General features: G+C 33.2%; 1 protein-coding gene across 1 annotated transcript; it reads right to left on the minus strand.

Moving 5' to 3' along the window:
* Positions 1-15,011: 15,011 nt before the first annotated feature.
* LOTGIDRAFT_125354 (hypothetical protein) lies at positions 15,012-22,701 on the minus strand (the record flags this gene model as incomplete). The annotated part of the gene is made up of 13 exons (XM_009062287.1): positions 15,012-15,157; positions 15,359-15,440; positions 15,698-15,770; positions 16,027-16,137; positions 16,507-16,585; positions 17,064-17,218; positions 17,451-17,577; positions 19,566-19,663; positions 20,584-20,735; positions 21,041-21,136; positions 21,843-21,947; positions 22,270-22,338; positions 22,618-22,701. Coding segments are annotated over 13 exons (1,377 nt in total), but the record flags the coding sequence as incomplete, so codon positions are not given.
* Between the last annotated feature and the right edge of the window lie 347 nt (positions 22,702-23,048).

Consider the following 23,048-nt stretch of genomic DNA (forward strand, 5'->3'; position numbering starts at 1 on the left):
TTTGTTTACTGTCTTATCTGTAGTAGTTTAATTATGATGTCAGTGCATCCTTAATATATATGAAACAAAGATTATGATGGAATGATGATCTACGTTGCTGCTCCTGTATAATTAACAATATTTATAGTAGAACATTATTTTTCAAAAAGGTCGTGCTTGTTTTGAACTTTTGTTTCCGAAGACTTAGAACGTAATCCGAAATATCAATGAAAATACTGGTGACATTATATTGAGGATTGTTAGTAGAAATGAAATCTTGGCTAATGTTAATTCCCGTACATCAATTTATGATATTCGTCGCAGCCACAGAGTTGGGCCACGGCATAGAGTTATATAACTCTATGGGACACGGTTTGTTAATCGTCCAAGGGATATAATAGTGAGATTTCTGAGTTACCGATGTCGAGCTATAATATTCGGTAATAAATCACATCTTAAGCATTTCAATGGGGCCAGAAATTTTAAAATCTTTGTCAACGAGGCCTTAACCAAACAAAGAGCCATCATCTTCAAAAGAGTTAGAGATCTCCACAAAGATAAATTGATTGACAATTGTTAAACATATGCTGGACGGGTGTGTGCTAAAACCTTATAAAATAGGATCATCTCCATCCAGTCTGAATCCGAGTTGAAGGATTTTATTGCACAAGTAGCACCAGCTGAAACTGTTCCGGACAGCGCTACGCCAGACCCTAGTGTTCGTGTATCTCGTACATTCGAATCGAGCACGATGGAAGATCTGATCCGGTTCATACTTCTCGTCTTAAATTGTGGCTACCCCATAATTCGTGTCCTTCGTCAACCTCAACACCTTTTTGTAAATGCTCAGGACTCTAGAGGAATTTCTGGGGCCACTCGCGAATCCAATGTCCATTCCAACATGGGAGTAGTTTCTCGTGATGATAATCTTCCCTGCGAATCCGAATAGCATATATCCAAAACGCATCCAATGAATTGCCTTTCACAGTATTGAATGTTAATGGTCTGAAGTCTTAAACTGACGATAACTTCTTCCTTGCAGCTGTTAATAAATTCGACAATTTACTTTTAGCTGAAACGTTGCTTAAAGAAAATTATAAAGTTTCGTTGTTTGACTTTTTGTCAATCGTGGTCGTGAACTACACTTGGGAAAGCGAAGTGCGATATGTGGCGCCATCGCGGTGTTCTTTAAACATGTTGTAGAAAATCTTATTTCAGTGGTACTAAAGAAACCATGGGGTTTGTGTGTTGTCGAACTTCAAGGTACAACTCTAGCAGATACATCTGATGATTTGTATATTATTTTTGTGTGTATTCCACCCGAATATAGCTCGTTTCACAATCTTATTGATTTTGATATATTTATTGAACTAATATGTTTAGAATATCAAAAAATTGGAAATATTGTATATAGTTTGTGGTGATCGAAACAGTCGAACAAGCTGATGCTCTCTGATCAGTTAACTGAGAACAATGTTGTTAATTTCTTATCAGATTCTTATGTGAAATCTTGTGACGAAACACATCTCTATAGCAGATGCTCTGAGGATGTGGTACTTAATAATTTCGGTAAAAGACTCCTTGATGTTTGTTAATCTGTTAATGTGTTAATTGCCAATGGTCGTCTTGGTTCCGATAGAGATGTTGGCAAATTCACCTTCAATTCTCGAAGAGATTCTAGTGTCATAGATTATGTGCTGGTCGATCATGCCATTTTTAATGACTTAGCTTCATTTAAGGTTGAGGAGATCTCGGAATTCTCAGATCACTGCCCCGTTTGCTTCGGTATTAATTTTGAGCGGCCATCTCTTAACCTTGCCATAGGCCTATCATCTAAAATTAATAATTGTTTCATTAAATTATTCAATTTGTCTATGTATACTCAGGTTAATTCTATTGTTAAGTATAAAGGATGTCTTTTAAATCAATTTGGTAGTTTATCTGGTGTTAAGCAGGGTGAACCTTTGTCGCCTCTACTTTTCCTAATATTCATCAATGATCTTCATGACTTCATTTGCAGCACTGATCCCGGCTTCGTTAAAATTGGTAAAATCTTAGTATATCTGTCGCTTTTTTGCAGATGATACTGTACTTTTTGCGAACACAAAATAAGATAGATAAATTTAGTCCGTATTGTGCCACCTTCATTATACATTCAATATCAATTCCGTTAGTTTTGAAATAGTTACTGAATATATTTATCTAGGTTTATTGTTTTTCCAAAATGGAAAGTATGTTCGTGCTGTTAAACGAATTGCTTTTCAGAGTAGAAAAGGCCCTTGGTTCCCTTCTATCTTTACTGAAATCCATCCACTTAAGTATTTCTAGCAAATCGTCGTCATTCTCGCAAACCGACGAATATGGAAATTTCGTGTTTTGAGAAAAACGCTTTTAAAGTTTATGAAAAGTTTGAATCTTCAATTAAAAATTGCTATTGATGTGACAATAATAATCAAGGTGTCTATGTGTGCTATAACATATCTATTTCGAAATGAGATAGCTTTCCCGCTATGTCTTCTGTTTCAATCATTGGTAGTTTCTGTTTTGTCATATGCCAGCGAAGCGTGGGGTTCTTTGGATGGTAAACCGTTGGAATGGGCAGTGGCTATTTATCACTGGCGTGGTAAGCGTGGTAAATAGCTATAAGTACCCTTACAGCTATTTACGGCGTGGTAAACAAAATTAGTTGTGATTTGATATTCTTTTCTTAAAAATTGTTTAAAACTACCTTAATATTTAAAATAACGATTTTGCAATCAAATAATCACCATTTTCATCAAAAATTCGCTTTTTGAAAAAAAATGTCGTGTTTGTTTACAAATAAATGTCAAGGCCGATTGTGAAGAGTTCGTGGTTCAAGGCTGAATACTTCTCAATTCAAACCTATCTAAATAATTCCGCGTCGTATGAAATTTGGTGTACATTCATTTGTTCTTTCGGCAATAGATTTTAATTACAAATTTGTCAAAATTTACTTTTAACCTTGTTAATGAATTGGAAAGCAGGCTTATTACAAGTATATCTAAAATCAATTGAGGACTTAACTTCCCCAAACGATCGTAAGGGTATTTTGTGTGAGAATAAGTTTTGAAAATAAATTCCTGCATTTTATGCAATGTGTCTCCTAATATTACTACGATTTTACATGGTACTACACACAGAAAAATAAGTAAGGCAATAGTGAGTAAATGTACTCATTTACGTGAGTTTTGGACTTTTCCATAAAACGACTCTTTTGGGACTCATTTGCAAATGAGTCAATATACTCAATAGTGAGCGATTTGTGAGTCATTTTGACTCATTCAATAAGTGACTTGTTTATGGGTGAAATGACTCATAAGGGAGTAAATTGACTCAGCGAACCAGGAGTTTCTAAACTCATTAACGACCAATTTGTGAATCAATTGAAACATGTAAATAGTGACTTGACATTGAGTCAAATGACTTACCAGGGAGTTAATCGACTCATGTAAATGTTTCTTTTAACTCGTCGCAATCTGATCATGTGAGTCATAACCGAGTGACATTACAGTTTTGTCAGAAAATAAAAAAAAAAAGGCAATTCAGTTTGCTGAATAATTAAAAAAATACCTGTTCATTTAATATTTTTATTGTATATTCTAACAGTAACGTTCTACATTTTTGTAAGTTTCGTTATTACTGACAAAACTTTTCTTGGAGGAGGAGTCTTATCATTCATGTTCAAACAAATCTTTGAATGAACATATAGAAATTCAAAGCTTTCTTATGGTACTGAATATTGAAAACATAAAATGTAGAAAATAAAATTCAGCAGCTTCAGCTACTTCTGTTTCATCCACAATGATGGTAAATGTATTTGCTGTATGTACCGATTCCCCAGCGTACAAGATGAAGGTGTAGATATATTATCTGGTCTCTGAAAGGAAAGATATTTTTTTTTAACAAATATGGGACGGGGCATTCCGCATATTTCTTAATTTTTCGGATAATATGTTATCTCGTTTATGTACAAAAAGAAACCACCCTGATTAATATGATATTGTTTAAGTTTTCTTTTCTTTACGGTCCTTTTTTTTCGTGTTCTGGAGCTATATAGCTATATGGTGTTGATTTCATTTATCTTTCTGTCCTGATTAATATGACTAATAAATACTTACCGATTCAACTGGACAAAATATTTTCAGCGGATCTTCATTAAATAATTTAACAAATGGATATTAATGCCATATAACCAGCAAACCCTACAAATAGAAATCAACTATAATCATTTTCATCTCATTTTTTTTTCTAAGGCCGTATATAATATTAAATCTCAAATTAGAAAAATTGTTTATCAGTGTTTATCAAACTATTATAGTCCCTAACCCTCTATCGCACAGCCATGTGATGAAACAGTCCATAGCAAATTACCTAAAATTCATTTTTCTTTACCGAATTATATTGACTAATGAATCTGATTGTTTGTTAAATGCACATCTGTTTTATGTTGGAAAACCTTTATTATAAAATGGTAAAGAGCTTTTGTTTGTATAGGCTAAGAATTCATTTATTATGGCCATGTTAAACTTTTAGGTTTCTGATGTGAACAGGTCTTGTTGATCAAAATATTCTTAACAGTAGTTATCTCCCTTGAAGGCATGTAACACACCGCGGGATTTTGAAGCATTTTGATTGGCTAATAGCCGACACGTCATTTCTATTTAGAACCCGCGAAACTTTGAGTTAGAATTAATGACTCTATGATTAAAACCGATCTACCCAGACTTAATCTGAATCAAAATGGCCATGTTGAAGTGCAAACCTATGAATAGCAAACATTTAAACTATTTTGTAGACATTCTCAATCAATAATTGCTATGCTTCGATCGAATTGTTGATCTTTGGTCTGTGAATAATTTTCATTCTGCCATTTTCGAAAGCACGATTCATTTTGTGTGTTTGTGCACAAGCATCTACTAGCTTGAAACTTACTACATAACCCTTCCAAAAAAAACAATATCTAATTACTTACCGCGTAGGCCTTAAATCGTGATCTATGGTAGTTTTTTTTTTATCAAACTTAGATGTTGAAAGGTTTGCTGTAGGCTTCACCAAACGACATTTCATTCTGACGTCACTGTTACCAGGTTACTTACCCATAAAGCCCCTGGGCAGGGACTCATTTGAGACTCACTTTTGACTCACTTTGCCTAAACCTGGTGACTCGAAGACGACCTCCCCCGGACTTGCGTGTAATATCCGAGAATACTAATATTTGACCAGTTTTCGACTTTCTTGTGACTCGCTAGTGACTCAACATTGACGAGTTATGATGACTCAGAACAAAGCACATATGACTCATTTCAAAGAATATGGCTAAAACGCAATTGTTACTCAGCTCTGACACGCTATTGACACGATTAAGACTCACAAATGACTCACATGATTTTATTTTTCATTCGATGTGACTCAGCAGATGCCAAAGTGAGTCATTTGATGACTCGCAATTGATACATGGAGATGATTTCTGAGTCAAAATACTCATATTGGTGAGTAATTACTCATGACTCAGTTTAAAAGTCGTTTTTACTCAGCATTGTCTTACTTATTTTTCTGTGTGTACAGTGGCGTATTTAGAGAGTAGTTCCCTCGAAAAGTCAAAAAGAGGGTAAATGTGCCCCTCACTCCCGTCAATGAAATCCTGGCTACGCCACTGAGTAAGTAGACCTAATGCATATTTCCACAAAAATTGTAATGCTGTGTCCTATGGATATTAGGGTGATATGAGAATAAAAATCCCATGAAGTCAGAATTTTATATTTAGCTAGGTACTGTTAAACGCGTTCGCCCCTATACATTTTCGGTCTTTATCATGTTTGCCCCTAGATCGTTCGCCCTGGGTCCGTTCGCTCCTCAATATTTTATGACACAATAATCAATGATCCACAAAATTTTGACAAAATGTTTAAATATGTGTTTAATTGTCAAACTTGGTCACTTATAAATTTAAAAAGGACCCGTCCGCTATCATGTGACTAAAAACTGACTTGTTAGTCTTTCATTCAAACCTCTTCCAATTTGTCGTCCAGAAACTTGCCTTCACCGACACAATGTTGTTTCTCTAAACGATTCTATTTTTCTTAGTGTCCAGAATTAAAATGAACTTCCAAACAAACAAATAAATTATGTGAAAACTGTAAAAACTACTTAAAGTTCTCGAGAAAGTGGAAACATGGCTTACTTTTCAACTCGATTCATGCAGCATGGAACAATTTTTTTGCGACCAGGACAAATAATTTTTTAAAAGGGACAGTTAAGCCAACTTTTGACCAATCATACTTTAGTCTCAGAAACGGGATTGTTTTAGCTAAGCCAATCAGTAATAGTGTTCACAGGTCACCGTCAAAATTTGAGCCTCAAACTCATGTTAATTATCCGTGTTTGAAACTAGTATACAGAAGATGTCTGCAGTAATGATACAGCTATTGACAATGTTTGACTGTAGTTTGTAGTAGAGGTCAGTAATGATACAGATATTGACAGTGTTTGACAGTAGTATGTAGTCGAGATCAGTAATGATACATATATTGATACTGTTTGACTATAGTATAGTTTAGTAATGGAACAGATGTTCATAGTGTTTGACTGTAGTAAGTAGTAGAGGTCAGTAATGATACAGATATTGATAGTGTCAACACTTTAATGAGATTCCTTCTTGATTATTATGAAGTTTTATCTAACTTTATCTAAATTTATCAATAATTGTGCCTTCTTCAGTGTTTACTAGCTAAAGAACAAGTTATATTGTGATAGAGTTCAACGTTTGTTGATAATAAACAATTTTACCAGTTTCGTCCAAATTGTGCATTCTACACGTTTCCAAGAACAAGGGCAATAACTCATATCAAATATTTCTTAGATTGTTTTATTTTCATAGGGCTGGTGATCGGTTCTCGAGTATTTACAAGCTACAGACTGAACGCATTTCGAAAGACTTGAGCAATGCCTCATAACAATCAAAACATTGTAAATTTATAATTTTATTGATTTTTCATTCATAATAATCACTTCTATGATACTATACTAATCAAGTAAGCAATTAGATGCTCAGTAGGATTAGGCTTTGTTTTCCTTGCACCAATAGCCCAAATATAGGAACAGTTGTCTACAAATCCTACGCATATCATCAGCCGCATTGAGTCTATTTCTATCTTTAGTTTTGATGACTAAAGTGTCGAGGTTCGCTTGGGTTCGTCGTGTTGAAGGGCACCAGAAATCCTGAAACTCGATAATTCTTCTCCTACAATAGCCTGGGAACCAGGAATATACAATATCATAGCTTGGAAATTAAAAATGCAATAAAAGTCTGTCAAAAGCATAGCTTTAAAATGTATATATAAACGAATTGCAGACTAATAGACAGCTGGAAATGCAGGCTATACCGAAGTATGATCATAAACACACATTCCTTGTGGTTCACATCACATAGCGATTGCAGACATTTTTAGACTGTGAAATTTAGCATCCAAAATGCCCGAAAACCATAGTCACCGATATTAAACATGGCTGATATTTTTCTTCGCTAGAGATATTAAAATGCTTATTTTAGTGTGTTAACAATGTGAAATGTTTACAATATTCATATTTTGTGACCTAAAAAGTGTGATTTTTTAAAATTTGAAAAAAAAATTAGATGAAATCCACCAAAAAAAGAACCTGGTAAAATTTAGTTACCACGTTTTGTCTCCATAGACTAACATGGTGACATTGGCCTAATTTAACAAGTTACCACGCCGTGGTAAATAGCTGTAGGGGTACTTCTGACGCCAGTGGTAAATAGCCACTGCCGTTGGAATGTATACAAAATGATTTTATACGTTATATTTTACATTTAAGTAAATCCACCCCATTAGTTGCTACGTTAGGTGAACTTGGAATTTTTCCTTTAGCGTAAGGTCCATATTGTTAAATTCTAATGGCAAACACAACTGGATCACTGATATAAGATTACTTCTCAATGAAACTGGATTTTCATTTTTATTAGATGATCAAAACTCCCTAAACGTATGTGAATTTAGAAAACGCGTAGAGGACCAATACACTCAGTTATGGTATTCTCAACTCAATTTATCTAGTAAATTGGGATTTTATAAAAATTTTAAGAACTTGAATCTTACTTAGAATCTAATCAAAATTAGACGTTACATTTAAATTTTTAATTTGTAAATTTCGCGTTGGAAACCTAAAACTACAAATTGAAATAGGTAGATATAATAAAACTCCGAGAGATAAAAGATTATGTTTATGCTGTTATTCTATTTATGTAGAAGATGAATTTTACTGTCTCCTGTGTTGTCCTCAATATATTGCATTACGTCGCAAGTACTTTCACCGATTTTGGTCATTCCCATCATTGAACAAGATAGCTTGCCAGGCAAGGTAATATACGCCCACTGGCAGCTTTGATTAATTGAATAAAGATATTTAGCAGTACAGTAACAATCATCAGAATGAAATATTCAACCTTCAGTCATACACTTCTTTTTAACTCTTTAAGGTGATACTGAATAATATTGAGTATGAGTTATTGCCGTTGTTCTTGAAAACGTGTTCAATTTTTAGCTCGTGAAAACTCTAGAAGGCAAATATTCAATCTTCAGTGCGGGACTGAATAATAAAACCAAATTTTGTCAAAAGCTATATTTTTTTTCAATTTTCAAAATCCGTCTTGTAGAGTGTTTACGAGCAATTGTGGATGGACCGACAGACGGACGGACATGGGTGACGGCAATATACGCCCCCCATTTCATGTGGGCGTATAAAAATGAATGAATTAATGAATCCGCGATCCCACTCTGAACTTCTAAGCTTAGGTAGATTCAATTTTGATACATTCAAGCTTAGAGGTTCAGCGTTAAAATGATCAGTTATCTTTTAATTTCTATTTCCTTTGTTTCTTTCTATTTTATCATTATAATTAATTCGAATTATTAGACTTTGATTGTAAATAGGTTGCTGTTTTGTTCTTGTATGACATATTTTCGGCTATAGCAAGTATTTGCTTTGCTAAATAAAACAATACAAATACAATACAAAAACATTTGTTGACCACGTCTGAGACTTTAAATTTTAAGTGCATTCTAAGAAGTATCCTTTTAAATACTGAGGTCGGTCTCTCCGTAACAAACGGATATAAACGGGACTTTCCGTAGGCTACATTTTAAGGGGGAAGTTCGGAAAAATAAATAGCCTACATAATTGCCTGTAAAACTAAAAGTATTAAACGCCATCAATATCACAGGGAATTTAGCTTGAATTTGCCTTGGATCTCGTTAATTCAGAGGCAGTGAATTTGCCTTGAATTGGGTTAATTTAGTGGCAGTGATACAAATATAGGCCTAGGCACCTTATCATCCATCCGGACCCGTAGCTAACGGGGAGATTTAAGTTCCGAAGCCGACACTTAAAGTGATACTACTTCTTAGAATAAACATAAAATTTTATACTTGGCGAATAAGAGCCAGTAGATATACCTGGTGTCATAAATAACATAATAGGATCCTTATATAATCCGATAAATCCACAAAACTTAGTAATTACCCATAAATATGCAATTCACTATTGAAAAACGCTTAATATCAAGATTATGAATTTTTCAATTTTACATGGATTCTGTTGTAACTTTATGACACCAGGTAAGCTAACTGAGGAATATATACTCATATTGACCATTTCGAGAAATTAAATTTTATGTTTATTCTGAGAAGCAGTATCACTTTAACTTATTGTCTTATATCACTCAACATTGTAGCGTCTTAGCGCTTTTTGTAAATTCTGTTGCGTTGACACATCTCAAAGATACAGTATTTCAAAGTTGCTAAAAAAAGTTTCAACTCTGAATCAAGTGAGTGTGATTGATTAATTGTTAATGACACTATTACAGATCAAACGTGGTGAGCAATTTCTCCTGTTTGTGTGTTGGACTAAACATAGAACAGAGTCAATGAAAGGTACAGCTTTTTAATACTAGAAAAACCTTAGTGGAGTGGAGACTGCAATGTAGGCATTGTAGCAAAACAAATATGATTTTACCAGCAATAACTGTACAGAATATAGTATTTCTACAACCATTTAAATTTCAAATATATACAATATGATTTATTTGAGCACTTTTAACAGTTAGAAATACACAATTTGTAATTGATTATGAATAATATTCCTTTACCACTCATGTACAACTGTTCTTAATAATCTTACATTGAAATTCAAGATCTAGAAATTGCTGAAATTTCCTTTTAAATCAACAGATTATATAAGTTAAAGATCTTTATAGATTATTAGCTTTCGAATCAAACTCTTATAAATGTATCTCTTATAAATGAGTTTTTTGAAATTGATGATGGATTACTGTTTCGTAAACATTGAGAGCAATTATGCTTCAACTTGCAATGTATCCAGATAACCAAATCCTCCTCATTTTATCTTTTATTAATTAGTTATCATTTTCACATGTATAGATATTATATACAAAAACATTTCTGTTCATTCAAAATTTTCACTGGTTGATATAAATAATTGAAATCAATCAACAATAGGCTTAATTTAGGAATATCAGACACTTATTCTTTTGAAGTATGAGTTAAATGCTGTCAGATGATAATGGATAATATTACAAAGTATGAACAATGAATGAAAATTTGAAAATTGTCATTTATATTGATATGGGACAATTTTTTTTCCACAGCTTGTAGAGAAGATACATTCATATAGTTTATTTCCCTCCAACTGGTTCACATGTCAACGATGGATCTATGATTAATGTGAAATAGGCAAGAGTTAAAAAAACACACAAAAGATTGAATTTTTGTCTCATTTCCAATTAATTACTGATTTAGATCAAAAGTATTTTTCATAAGCATATAGCACACACCAACTTCATTGAAAATTGTATTTTTGGCATTATAAAATGAAAATCAATATCACCGATTTCTGTTTCCTCTTCCCCCTCCCCGAAACCCTCCCCTTCCACCACCACGACCTCCTCTTGGACCACCTCCCCTACCTCTATCTCCACCACTGCTACCTCCTCTACCTCCCCCACTGCCACCTCCTCTACCTCGATCACCACCCCATCCACTAGGACTTCCACGCATTGATCCTCCCCGTGTGGATGGAGAAAAGTCTCTATTTCTATTACCATAGCCCATGTTATCTTGACTGTCTTGCCAATTGTCTGAGCTTCCAACTCTCCGAGGATCATTATTACGATTACCACCATCAAATGCCATTCCTACAGGAGCATCATCATGTCCATAATTTCTAGGTGCCATTCCTCCTCTACCCATTCCTTGATTATAAGAATCTTGGTCTTGTTTTCCTCGTGAAGAGTGTTGAAATTCATTACCAGAACCTGCACGATCATTTACTGAATTTCTATCCCAATAAGGATCAGTATTTTCTGATCTGTTTGTATCAGGAAAGTTGTTTCTTAAACCACGGAAATCATTCGGATGATTTTGTCTATTTTGTCTGAAATCATCATCTTCCTGGTTTCTCCGCAAATCTCTATCAAGATTTCTATCTGATGGTCTAAAATCTTGATCTTGGCGAAAGTCTCTGTCCATATTATCTGACCTACTATTTCTTCTAAAGTCTCTGTCTTCATAATTATCAATGGAGCGCCTCATATTACTGACCATATTATCCACAGACCCTCTCATAGAATCAGTCTGACCTCGCATGTTATCAACAGGTATATGTCGAGAAGCACTTTTTTGATTATTCCGAGATAAACTTCGTGGATCACGTAGGTCTTTTTTATCAGAAAATTCATTTTTTCTAAAGTCAGTATCACTTTGGTTGTTGAATCCTATTGGCCTTGGATTTCCTTCAGTATTCATACTTCTTGAATCCTCCACTGAAAAGAGATGAAAAGTTTATATTAATTTGCTTCAAAATACACTACTAGACCTGTTTGACACATTTATCTCTGCATTTATATTTGGTAAAATATGAATGGAAACAGACTATCAATGTTTGGAAACATGACCTGTTACACTTCTTAACTCTATAATTTTATTCTAAAAAATTTGGTAAGTATTATTTTGACATATTGATTTATATTTTGTTTTAAAGCTGTGAATTTGCACAATTTTATTCTGTTCGAATCATTCCGCTAAATTAATAACTCACAACAATATTTTCACATTAACCCTCTATGAACTGCTGACCTGACATGTTACATAATCTTTTTAACTCATCTATAATTACCTAATTAATAGTATTTTTTTAACAAATTTTTTCTCAAATTTTGATAATGCAAATTATTTGATATATTTATTTACAGATGTGAAAAAGTGCGTTATGAATCAATCAATCTAGAGTCCATATAAATATGAAAATGACCTAAAATCAATATAGCATATTTCGAAAAGTATTATTAGGTTGACAACTAAAATAAAGATATTGTTAAAAAGCTTAACAACTACATTACGAATACATACAATTAAATAGAATAAGGCTAAGTTCATATTGAAAAAGTCCAAGTTCATGTTATATAATCCTCCAAAGATTCAGAAAATATGTAAATTACCCATTTTCAGAGTCTTATAAACCAAAAGGTAATGTACCGAAATAAAAGATAGCTTGCCAGGCAAGGTAATATACGCCCACTTGCAGATTTGATTTTGAATAAAAATATTTACCAGTACAGTAACAATCACCAGTATGAAATCTTTAGGGCGATACTGAATAATATTGAGTATGAGTTATTGCCCTAGTTCTAGAATACGTGTTCAATCTTTAGCACGTGAAAACTCAAGAAGACAAACAAGGGACAATTTGACAGATTTTGACGAAACTTGGCAGAGTGTTTGTTATTACCCATGGATAAACCCTATTGAAAATCAGAAAAATGAAAAATATTTAGTATGAGTTATTGCCCTTGTTCTTGAAAACGCGTTAAAATTTTAGCTTGTGAACGCTCTAGAAGGGACAATTCTTGACGGATTTTGACGAAACTTGGCATGAGTGTTTCTTATCACCCAAGGATGAACCCTATTGAAAATCAGAGTTCAGGGTTCATCCTTGGGTAATAACCAACACTCAAGCCAAATTTCATTAAAATCCGTCAAGAATTGTCCCTTCTAGAGTGTTTACAAGCTAAAATTTGAACGTGTTTTCAAGAACAAGGGAAATAACACATACTAAATAGTTTTCAATTTTTCTGGTTTTCAATACGGTTTATCCATGGGTGATTACAAACACTCACACCAAGTTTCGTCAAAATCCATCATGAATTGTGCCTTCTAGAGTGTTTCCAAGCTAAAATTGAACGCGTTTTCAAGAACAAGGGCAATAACTCATACTAAATATTTTTCATTTTTCTGATTTTCGATAGGGTTTATCCTTGGGCGATTACAAACACTCATACCAAGTTTCATCAAAATCCGTCATGAATTGCACCTTCTAGAGTGTTTACGAGCGTTTCAAGAACAAGAGCAATAACTCATAGTAAATATTTTTCGATTTTCAATAGTATTCATCCTTGGGTGATTACAAACAACCTTACCAAGTTTCGTCGAAATCAGTCAAGAATTGTGCCTTGTGGAGTGTTTACAAGCAATTGTGGACGGACGGATGGACATGGGTGACGGCAATATACACCCCCCATTTCATGTGGGCGTATAAAAAGGTAATTCTGTGGTCTGGAATGTCTGATCGAACGTAAAAATGTTGTAAGTATTACAGTTTTTGATTGGTACTCGGACAACAAAATGAAAAAAAAAAAAATAACGATATCAATACAGCTTCGATATCAATACAGCTTCGAGTTCAACTCAAAAGCTGTAATTATATGTAAATTTTCATACAAGGATACAAATGTTTCAAGTTTGATTTAACCTTTCATCAAAATATATGCTAGATATAAATATTATATATTAATAATCATAATCAATTATCAACTTAATCCAATAAGTATAATTAAAACTGTAAACATGTTCTAGTGTTTGTGTATAAAAAGTGAAATATTACTTACTGGTAATTGAACTGGGTGGTGGACGGAACTGACCATCGCTCATGTTTGGAGGAAAGGCACCAGAGTTTGTCATCATATTGTTTTGTTTTGGCATGTTTCCTAAGATACCAACAGGTCTGACCATGCTGTTCTGAGCTCCCATATTACCAGGACCACTCATATTATCAGAACCCATTCCTCCTAAATTTTTCATTTGATTAGGAGCTGCCATATTTATTGGACCACCATGGAAGCCTACATTACCACCAAGCATGTTATTTGGAGCTCCCATATTGATCTGTCTTCCAACATCCACTACATTCATGCTGCCTCTCATTTCACCACCCATGTTGCCAGGCATGCCACCAGAACCTCCCAAGTTACCAGGTATACCGTTAGGACCTCCAATATTACCAGGCATACCAACAGGACCACCAATGTTAACACCAGGTCCACTTATGTTACCAGGCATACCACAAGGACCACCCATGTTGCCAAGCATACCTCCAGGGCATCCCATGCTACCGAGCATACCACTTGGACCTCCAATGTTACCAGGACCCCCCATGTTACCAGGCATACCACAAGGAACCTCCATATTGCCTGTCATTCCACCTTGACCTCCTCCACTGGCTTTAACATTCCTAGGAACACCAAAATTAATTAGATTATCAGGGCCTTTCCCAGAAAACCCACCAATCAGATCAACATCATCAACATCCATTGGGTTTCCATCTTCATCAACATTTCCCATTTCAGCAAACATTCTCTCAGCCACAGCTTGGCGTTTCATTTCTGATTTCTCACTCAAAACAGTTTCTTCTAGTTCACGTAGATGTTGTGGAGCCAAAATAATATTATCAAGTAGACTTGGTATTCCTTTTGTTTGATCATCTCTATCCCTTCTTCTCCTTTCTCGACTTCTATCTCTACGTCTTCTTCTAGAGCCTCCCAATTCTTCATCACTATCATCATCTCTATCTCTCCTTCGCCTTCTCCCTGGACTGTCACCTCTTCTTCTACGCTCATCCTCTTTCATTGGTATCTTACCAGCCCATGCCTGTTCAAATGATTTTGGAATGGGTCTTGAATATGGTACCTTTTTTTTTGGCATATTAGCAGCTTCCATTTGTTTGAACACATCTGAATCTGTGCCAAAGTCAAGACCAGGTATACTAGGGATAGCATTTTCATCTGTTTCTGAAATTGACAAATAAAATACTTTCCTTTATGTAAGAAAATTTTTCAAACAAAGCGATAAAGTTCTCTGGTTTATTTCTAATGGAACTACTGTAGATCTTTATCACTATTATATCATTAGTCCACATTAGGCACATTAGGGCTATTTTAAGTTGATCCCAACTGTCTGTTTGGAAAGGTCACAGAGGATCACTAACTCACCTTGTTTGACTGGAGCTTCTTGTTCCATACCCATCCCTGGTAGATTAGGTACAGCTTGCACATCCATATCTGAAATGAAATACTCACTTTTCAACAAAAAAAACAAAGATGGACAATATTTTAAAGGTAACAGTGTTCATGATTTGGAGCCTATTCCTATTGTCAGAGAGTTTGTTACTTAAAAATAGACAGTTTGTGATAACAATACACAAAATTTCTAATTGATTGATAAACATTGATAATTTTTTCATACAGATTTATGAAAATAGAAATCTTTGATTGAATTTATTAAATTAGGGCTTAATAGTACTTACCATATTCCATCATTTCAGCATCAACTCCAGCAGGTAGATTATTCAAATTATATCTATCTCTCATTTTATCACCAGGACGATTTCTAGACCAGAATTTACTGAAAACATGAAGTTATCAATTTGCTGTATGACATTTATAAAAATTATCCTCGCTACACAAAGTATTAGTTCATTTAAATTAGTCTTGATATGATGTAAAATTTGAATCTTTAACAAACCATATTTCTAGATTACCCTGTAGACTGATATATTGTGTAGGCTATCTCATTGGTCATCTGTTTTATGGGCCTAAAAAACCTCAAAGATGGCTTCAGTCAAAGAACTGGATATATCATTCACTTAAATATGACTCACGTAGAATGGTCATTTGAGCCAGATGCTAATAAATGACCACCAGGATGCCAAGCAAGAGACCACACCATACCATCATGTGCTTCTTCCATACTACCAACTTCACGATCACATCTAAACAATTTATTGATAAATACTAAGATACATGTATAGTAAACAGATATCCGAATATAGTAGCCAAAGATATCTGGACTACATTTCTCGAAATTTCATATGACTTACCTTGAATGTTATATAAAGAAAAACATTATTGAACTAAATTTCTTTCGTAAAATCAAGTTTTGTGTAATATTTGAAAGAAATCGTAACATTATTAATACTGCCAGAAATATCTTTCTTTAAATATCGTAATGTTAAATTACAATTAAAGTTAACACCATAAATGCTGGATAATAAAAATCAAGACAGATCAGATATCATCTAGTTCTTCTTTCACTTTCAAACTCCATGTACTTTTTATATGTTAATAGTTTAATTACTCACCCAACTTCCCAAAACATAATGGCACCATCTGATCCTCCACTTGCAAAATTACCTTCATGTAATGGATGCCATGCCACAACTATAATAGATATTCATTTTTTAAAAAAACAATAACATAAGACCAAAACTGAGTTATATCTTTTTCACTAGACATAACTTTTCCAACCTCCAGATGTAACTTTATTTTGAGTTTCAGTTTTGAGGGATTAAAATTTTATTTTCTATTCAAACGTTTATGGGATTTTAATGATTTGTAGGTTGGAGACGACTAATGCTTCTAATTGAAGTTGCTATTCATGTAATCTGGACCAGATTTAAACATCATAACCATTTATATCAAACTATATCTGCCTTATAAGGTTCATAATCTGTTAGGATTTTCTGGAAGCACAAATATAACATGTCAGAAGGGAAACCAAATCAAATCAATTTGCAAATGGAAACCATGTATGTCCACAAAAAAGCAAGAAAAATGCTTGGAGTCCTGATCTGGACTATGTCTTAATGAAGGCTGGAATGAGTATATGCTTTCCTCTTATGATCAATATTTTATCTACCTGTAGCTTCCTTCTTGTGACCTTTAAATTGTTGAAGTTCATCCTTCATATTTCTTATATCAAATATTTTTAATAGATGATCTCTTGATGCTGTTAATAACCAATTACCATTTAGATTCCACTGTAATCCCATAACTGTATTTTTATGAGCATGACTAAAAACAAACAATTTTGGCATAAGATTATATAAAAAGAATAGTAATGTAAGCATGCCAATTATTATGACCACTTGACTCCAATCATTGTTTCGTTCACACATGTTACGCAATGGTCATCGAACAGCACAGCACGGCACATGAGGTTTCCATATCACTTAAATACATCAATTACAGTTCATGAGCACTGCATTGTAATAATATTAAAGATATTTTCAATATTAAAACTTACATAGTAGCTAAACTATTACCAGTTCTAGGATCCCATAATTTTAAGGGTTGTTGATTATCTTTACTACCAGAAGCTATCAATGTTTTCTGTGGATGCCAATCAACACATTTAACATCAGCACCATGCCCTGAAAATATTCAATACTTCAACTACTCCATGTTAATCTTATAGTTTCTGATTCTCATGCCTAGACAATTTGGTGGACATTTTATATTACAGAGTGTAATTTTTTCATAACATGGCAAACTTTTGTTCTTAAAGAATTAGTTACTGTAGTTCCAGAATTGAAGATGTTCAGCAAGCACAATGAATGCATTTAGAATCTGTATGTATATGTCACAAGGAAAGTATTTAGAATATTTCAGCTGAAGAATGTCTATAATATGTAATGTAGATATCTTATGGAAGATATTCTAAGGAGCCCCTAAGGCGCAATTTTCCATACTTATATAAAATATTTCGTTTTAACGAAATAATTAATTCGTTTAAACGAAATAATTAATTCGTTTAAACGAAATAATATCGTATATTTCGTTTAATCGCATAACTTATTTCCATCAAACGAAATACTTATTTGGTTCAAACGAAATACTTAATTGTATTTTGTTTAAACGAAATAAAAAATGTATTTCGTTTAAACAAAATAATCAATTCCTTCAAAAGAAATAAGCTATTCGATTAAACGAAATACTTATTACTTATTTCGTTAAAACGAAATATTTTATAAAAGTATAGAAAATTGCGCCTAAGGGGCTCCGTAATATTCAGAATATGATGGTAGATTTAAGAACCTGTATGTAGATTTCACAAGGAAAATTTCAGATGAATAGGCAGGTGGCTGCCTAGCAAGATACACCCACTTCTCTGATAAATTTTCAGTATATCAAGGGCAGTCATCAATATGTTTCAAATTGTACCAAAAATCTTACTTGTCGAAGGTATTGCTGAGCAATAACTCAATTTCCGTTCATCGAATTTTAACCAAGATCCCATTGAAATAGATGCAAATTGAAAAAATTCATCAAGGGGAATAGCTGAAAAATCGTTCAGAGAAAAAATCGCCAACTTGACCATGATCTCATCATTATAAAGGATAACACCAAATTTTGTTAAATCAGATTAAAACAATAATACAATCATATTATAAGGAGGGCGTAAAATAATGTAGATTTCACATAGAAAGTATTTTAGATATGCAGATTTCAGCTTAATAATATCTTAATGTAATTCAATGTGTAAGGTAGATATCTTATGAAATGTTCAGAATATGTATGTAGATTTCAGATGAATAGAATGTAGAAAATGCATGTAGATTTCACATAGAACATATTATTTACGATACATATGTAGATTTTAGATATATGTTGATATCACTATGAAAGAATTTAGGTAGAATTTGCATAGAAAAGTATTAGGTATGCAGCTAGATTTCACATGAAAAATATTCAAAATATACAATGTAATACAGATTTCACATGGAAAATATGTATAAATGTACAGTTCGAAAGTGAAGGTATATTGAAGTGTAGAAGAGCCCCTGTAGAGATGTACATGTGTCCAATTTGTACATTGATAATGTTTTGATAAACTTACCTTCCTAATCCAAATACAAAAGACAATTCATAACATTGCTTTGATTTTTCATTGAGTGTTTTGCAGTTTCATCAAAAAAATACCAAACATTGAAACAGATCTTTGTAGGCATAACAAAACTGAACATATGATCAGTTGAAAACCTTCAGGGTTGTAAGCTGTTCCTGTGTCTAGTAGTAGAATGTCAAGGCAGTTAATTTCACAAGACTTTTGAAACTATTTTCTTAACAGACAGCTTACAAGATACATGTATAAGGTCGAGATATTGACAAGGTTCCCGATACTACAAAATGGATCATTTGATCTTTGTTTGAAGTTGCCCTTACAGAATGTTACAAAAACTTTGTATAAGCCTTGTACTATTTTTCTTTTTTTTTTTTATATCCAGAGAAGTTGAAGCAGTACATACAAATAACATCTGCATGTCCAGCTTCAACCAATGGCCAATTTGTCCAAAGATATTCCATGCTAGAATTAATTAAGACTTCCTGAGATTCTGGAACTTAAGTGGGTAGAACATACCTCTAAGAATTCTCTCTTCATGGCAGCGAACAAAGTCCCATATTCGAACAGTTCCGTCATCTGAACAGGTTGTAAACTTGCTATCCGAGGGGCAAAAACTGTGTAAATAAATAACAAAACCTAGATTACTTTAAAAATAAATTTATTCATTAGTAGATATTCATAGTAAGAGGTGGTACTAAATCAAAATCTAGTTTTTAGTTTTAATGCCAACACAATAACCTGGGCAGAGCCTTTATTGAAATAATTCAGATATATTCCATTCTTGTCTATGGCAAAAGGTTATGGAAAAGTATTTTTGAGCCAATTTTTTCCTTTTTATAACAAGGGCAATTGATTTGAAAAAGGGGAAAAAGTATTTTGGTAATCTCAAGCAAGAATAAAAGTTTGGTCTGGGCATAGCCTTTATTTAATGAAAATCATTATCATGATCTAAAAAAAGGGTAAATGAAATAAGTTTTTCATCTCATTTCCAAAAAATGTTTTTTTCAATTAAATGCAGCATAGTCTATTGTGTAGGGTTAATTTTGGAAGTTTCTGTCGAATTGGAAGTAAAATGATCATTAACAAGGGTAACACAGAAACTGGACAATTGCATGTAGGATAGGTGGGAGTATTGGGAACTTTATATTCTGGGCATTGCCTTTATTAAATGTCATTTTATGAAAGGCAAGGCTGTTTAATACAGACATGAGTTGCAAGAGTTTGGGAGTTTGGACCATCTTTATTAAACATGGGTGGAAGGAATGTTTTCTTAGTCACTCCTCAATAACGCCTTTATTTGCAACCTAACAGGGCTGCATCATTTCATAGTATATAATATAGTAGCCCCAAACTTAGTAAATAGATTCTGGGTGATCAGGTGGAATTGAAAATGGGGTGGATTTCTTTCTTTATTGATATCGGGCCAAGAGAAATTTCTTTATTTAAATAATACAACAAACTATATATACAAACCAGACAATAACAGTTATACCAAAGTATTATAGTACTTATTGGATGTGTATTTTGTGCCCACCTTATACCACGAACAGCTTCTTTATGACCTTGATACATGTTAACATTATTCATATTAGTCTGCCAATATTTAATAAAACCTGCATGATCTGCTGTAACCATCCATAGGTCATTATGACTCCATCTCATAGCTCTTACTGATACATCATGGGCCTGAAATATATTTAATATTGATATCAGTGATGAATTCAAAATCCATTATGAAATAACTACTCTATTATGTTCACAAAAAATATGAAAGAACATGTAGAACCTAATTGTAAGAAGTCCCTTTAAAGAAATCATTAGAAAAATAAACAAAGTACTGTTGATTCATCATTCAAGGTAGATGAACAGTTGGAAATCATGACAAAGGAAACAAGTTATTTCCCACTTTCTGGTATGATTTTCCGATCATCTACTGATCTACATAAAACTAACAAGTCCGAAATCAAATTATGACTAATGTTGTACACTACCTGTAAAATGGTTTCAAAATTAAATGATAAACCATTCCATAATGTAAATTCTCCACTAGATGCTCCAGTTACTAATCGTCTTCCTTCTGGTGTCCACTACAATCAAACAATACAATAAAATATTTCAAACAATACAAATAAAACATACAAGTTCCAAATCTTACATAATTTATGGGGTAACAAAAGATTTTCAATGATGCACAAAGAAAACTATGAAAACACATTGTGTTTAAACCAATTTTAAAATTTTAATTTATACAATGAAGATAGCTTGCCAGGCAAGGTAATATGCACCTACTAGCAGCTTTGATTTTAAATAAAAATATTTGGCAGTACAGTAACAATTACCAGTATGAAATATTCAACCTTCAGTCATTCACTTCTTTTTAACTTATTGAGGCGATACTGAATAATGTTACCAAGTTTCATCAAAATCTATCCAGAATTGGGCCTTCCAGAGTGTTTACAGGCTAAAACTTGAACGCATTTTTAAGAACAGAAGCAATAACATTTTTCAATTTTTCTGATTTTCGTTAGGGTTCATCTTTGGGTGATTACATACACCCACACCAAGTTTCGTCAAAATCGGTAACATTTCATGTGGGCGTATAAAACATGAAATAAAATTATATGTTGTTTTTTAACCAAAAGCTTAAAATTATTTGGCCATATATTATCAGACTCAATTTCTGCATAGTGAATTGATACACTCACAACACAGGGAGGAATATTTCAAAAGCTTATCACTTTAGGGAAAATAACTTGATAAGATATCATTGTATATCAAAAGTTTACTACTTACCGTTAAGACAAATATTGGACATCGGAACTTATTAGTAGATTGTCTGACGAACTTAGTTGTTACAGCATTCATTGGATTATGTAACATACTCAATGGTGGTTCAACCTAAAAAAAAAAACCATTTCATATTTACTTACCTGGGGAAATGTTTTCCCAGGTACAAATAAATAGTAAATAATTCTGTTGTCCAGTATCAATTCGTCTTCAATCAAGCATCCTTCATATTGAAGTTAGAACAACCCAACTGCAAGGTAGCAATCTGAAAAATTTCTCAGATCTAATCATAATCAATTATAAACTTTGTCAAAATACAATCAAAACTATATTGTCTCTTTCTCTGAACACATTGCTGGTGGTGATAAATGAACATATAAATGTACTAGTATATAGCAAGAAAAACATACTGAATAGTATTATCAATACTAACATTTATTTGATATAAACCATCTGGTTGTATAGCTCTAGCATCTCTTACATCTCTCTGCCAAATTCGTGACTAAAAAATATATAAATTATGCAATTTTTATAAAAGATTGGTCAATTATGAGATTTCATGATACAATAAAAGCATTAGAGGCTATGTTTTTTTTTGTAGTCTTCAAAACCATAGTAATAAACAATAAAAAGATTTATTTATAACCTTCACTTTAACATCAAATAGAACCACACAAAAAAAAAAAAGGTTTCCATCACCATCTAACACTTGTGCTTTCATGTTACTACGTTCTCATCACCATCTGACACAAAAATTTGTTAAGATTCTGTATAGATTTACCTTCATATAATTGAATACTGCAGAATTATAATCAACAACTTTTCTCTGTACAGATTTTCTCATGCGTTTACCATCAAATAACATGCCCTGATTAGCTGCTATTTGTTGTCGTACTTGTTGAGCATATTGAGCTTGTTTAGTTACTGGTGTAGCTAGTGGTGGTTGTATTGAATTGGGTGGATAGATATTCACTCTAATATTGTCTACACTAGAAGTATTTTGTGGAATGGTTGGTACAGTTGGTACTTGTGTCAATAGTCTATTTGGTTGTTGTACTGGAAGCATTCTGCTACCCATTGGTAACATCATTGTTCCCCCACTATCCATCTTTTACTTAAAGTTTACAACGGCAAAGCCTAATTAAAAGTAAAATTTTAATCAGACTGAGAATGTACAGGATAGTTGATCAGGAAAGATAACATGCACCCACT

Source organism: Lottia gigantea (assembly GCF_000327385.1).
Source record: "Lottia gigantea unplaced genomic scaffold LOTGIsca_50, whole genome shotgun sequence".
NCBI classification, from domain to species: Eukaryota; Metazoa; Mollusca; class Gastropoda; family Lottiidae; genus Lottia; species Lottia gigantea.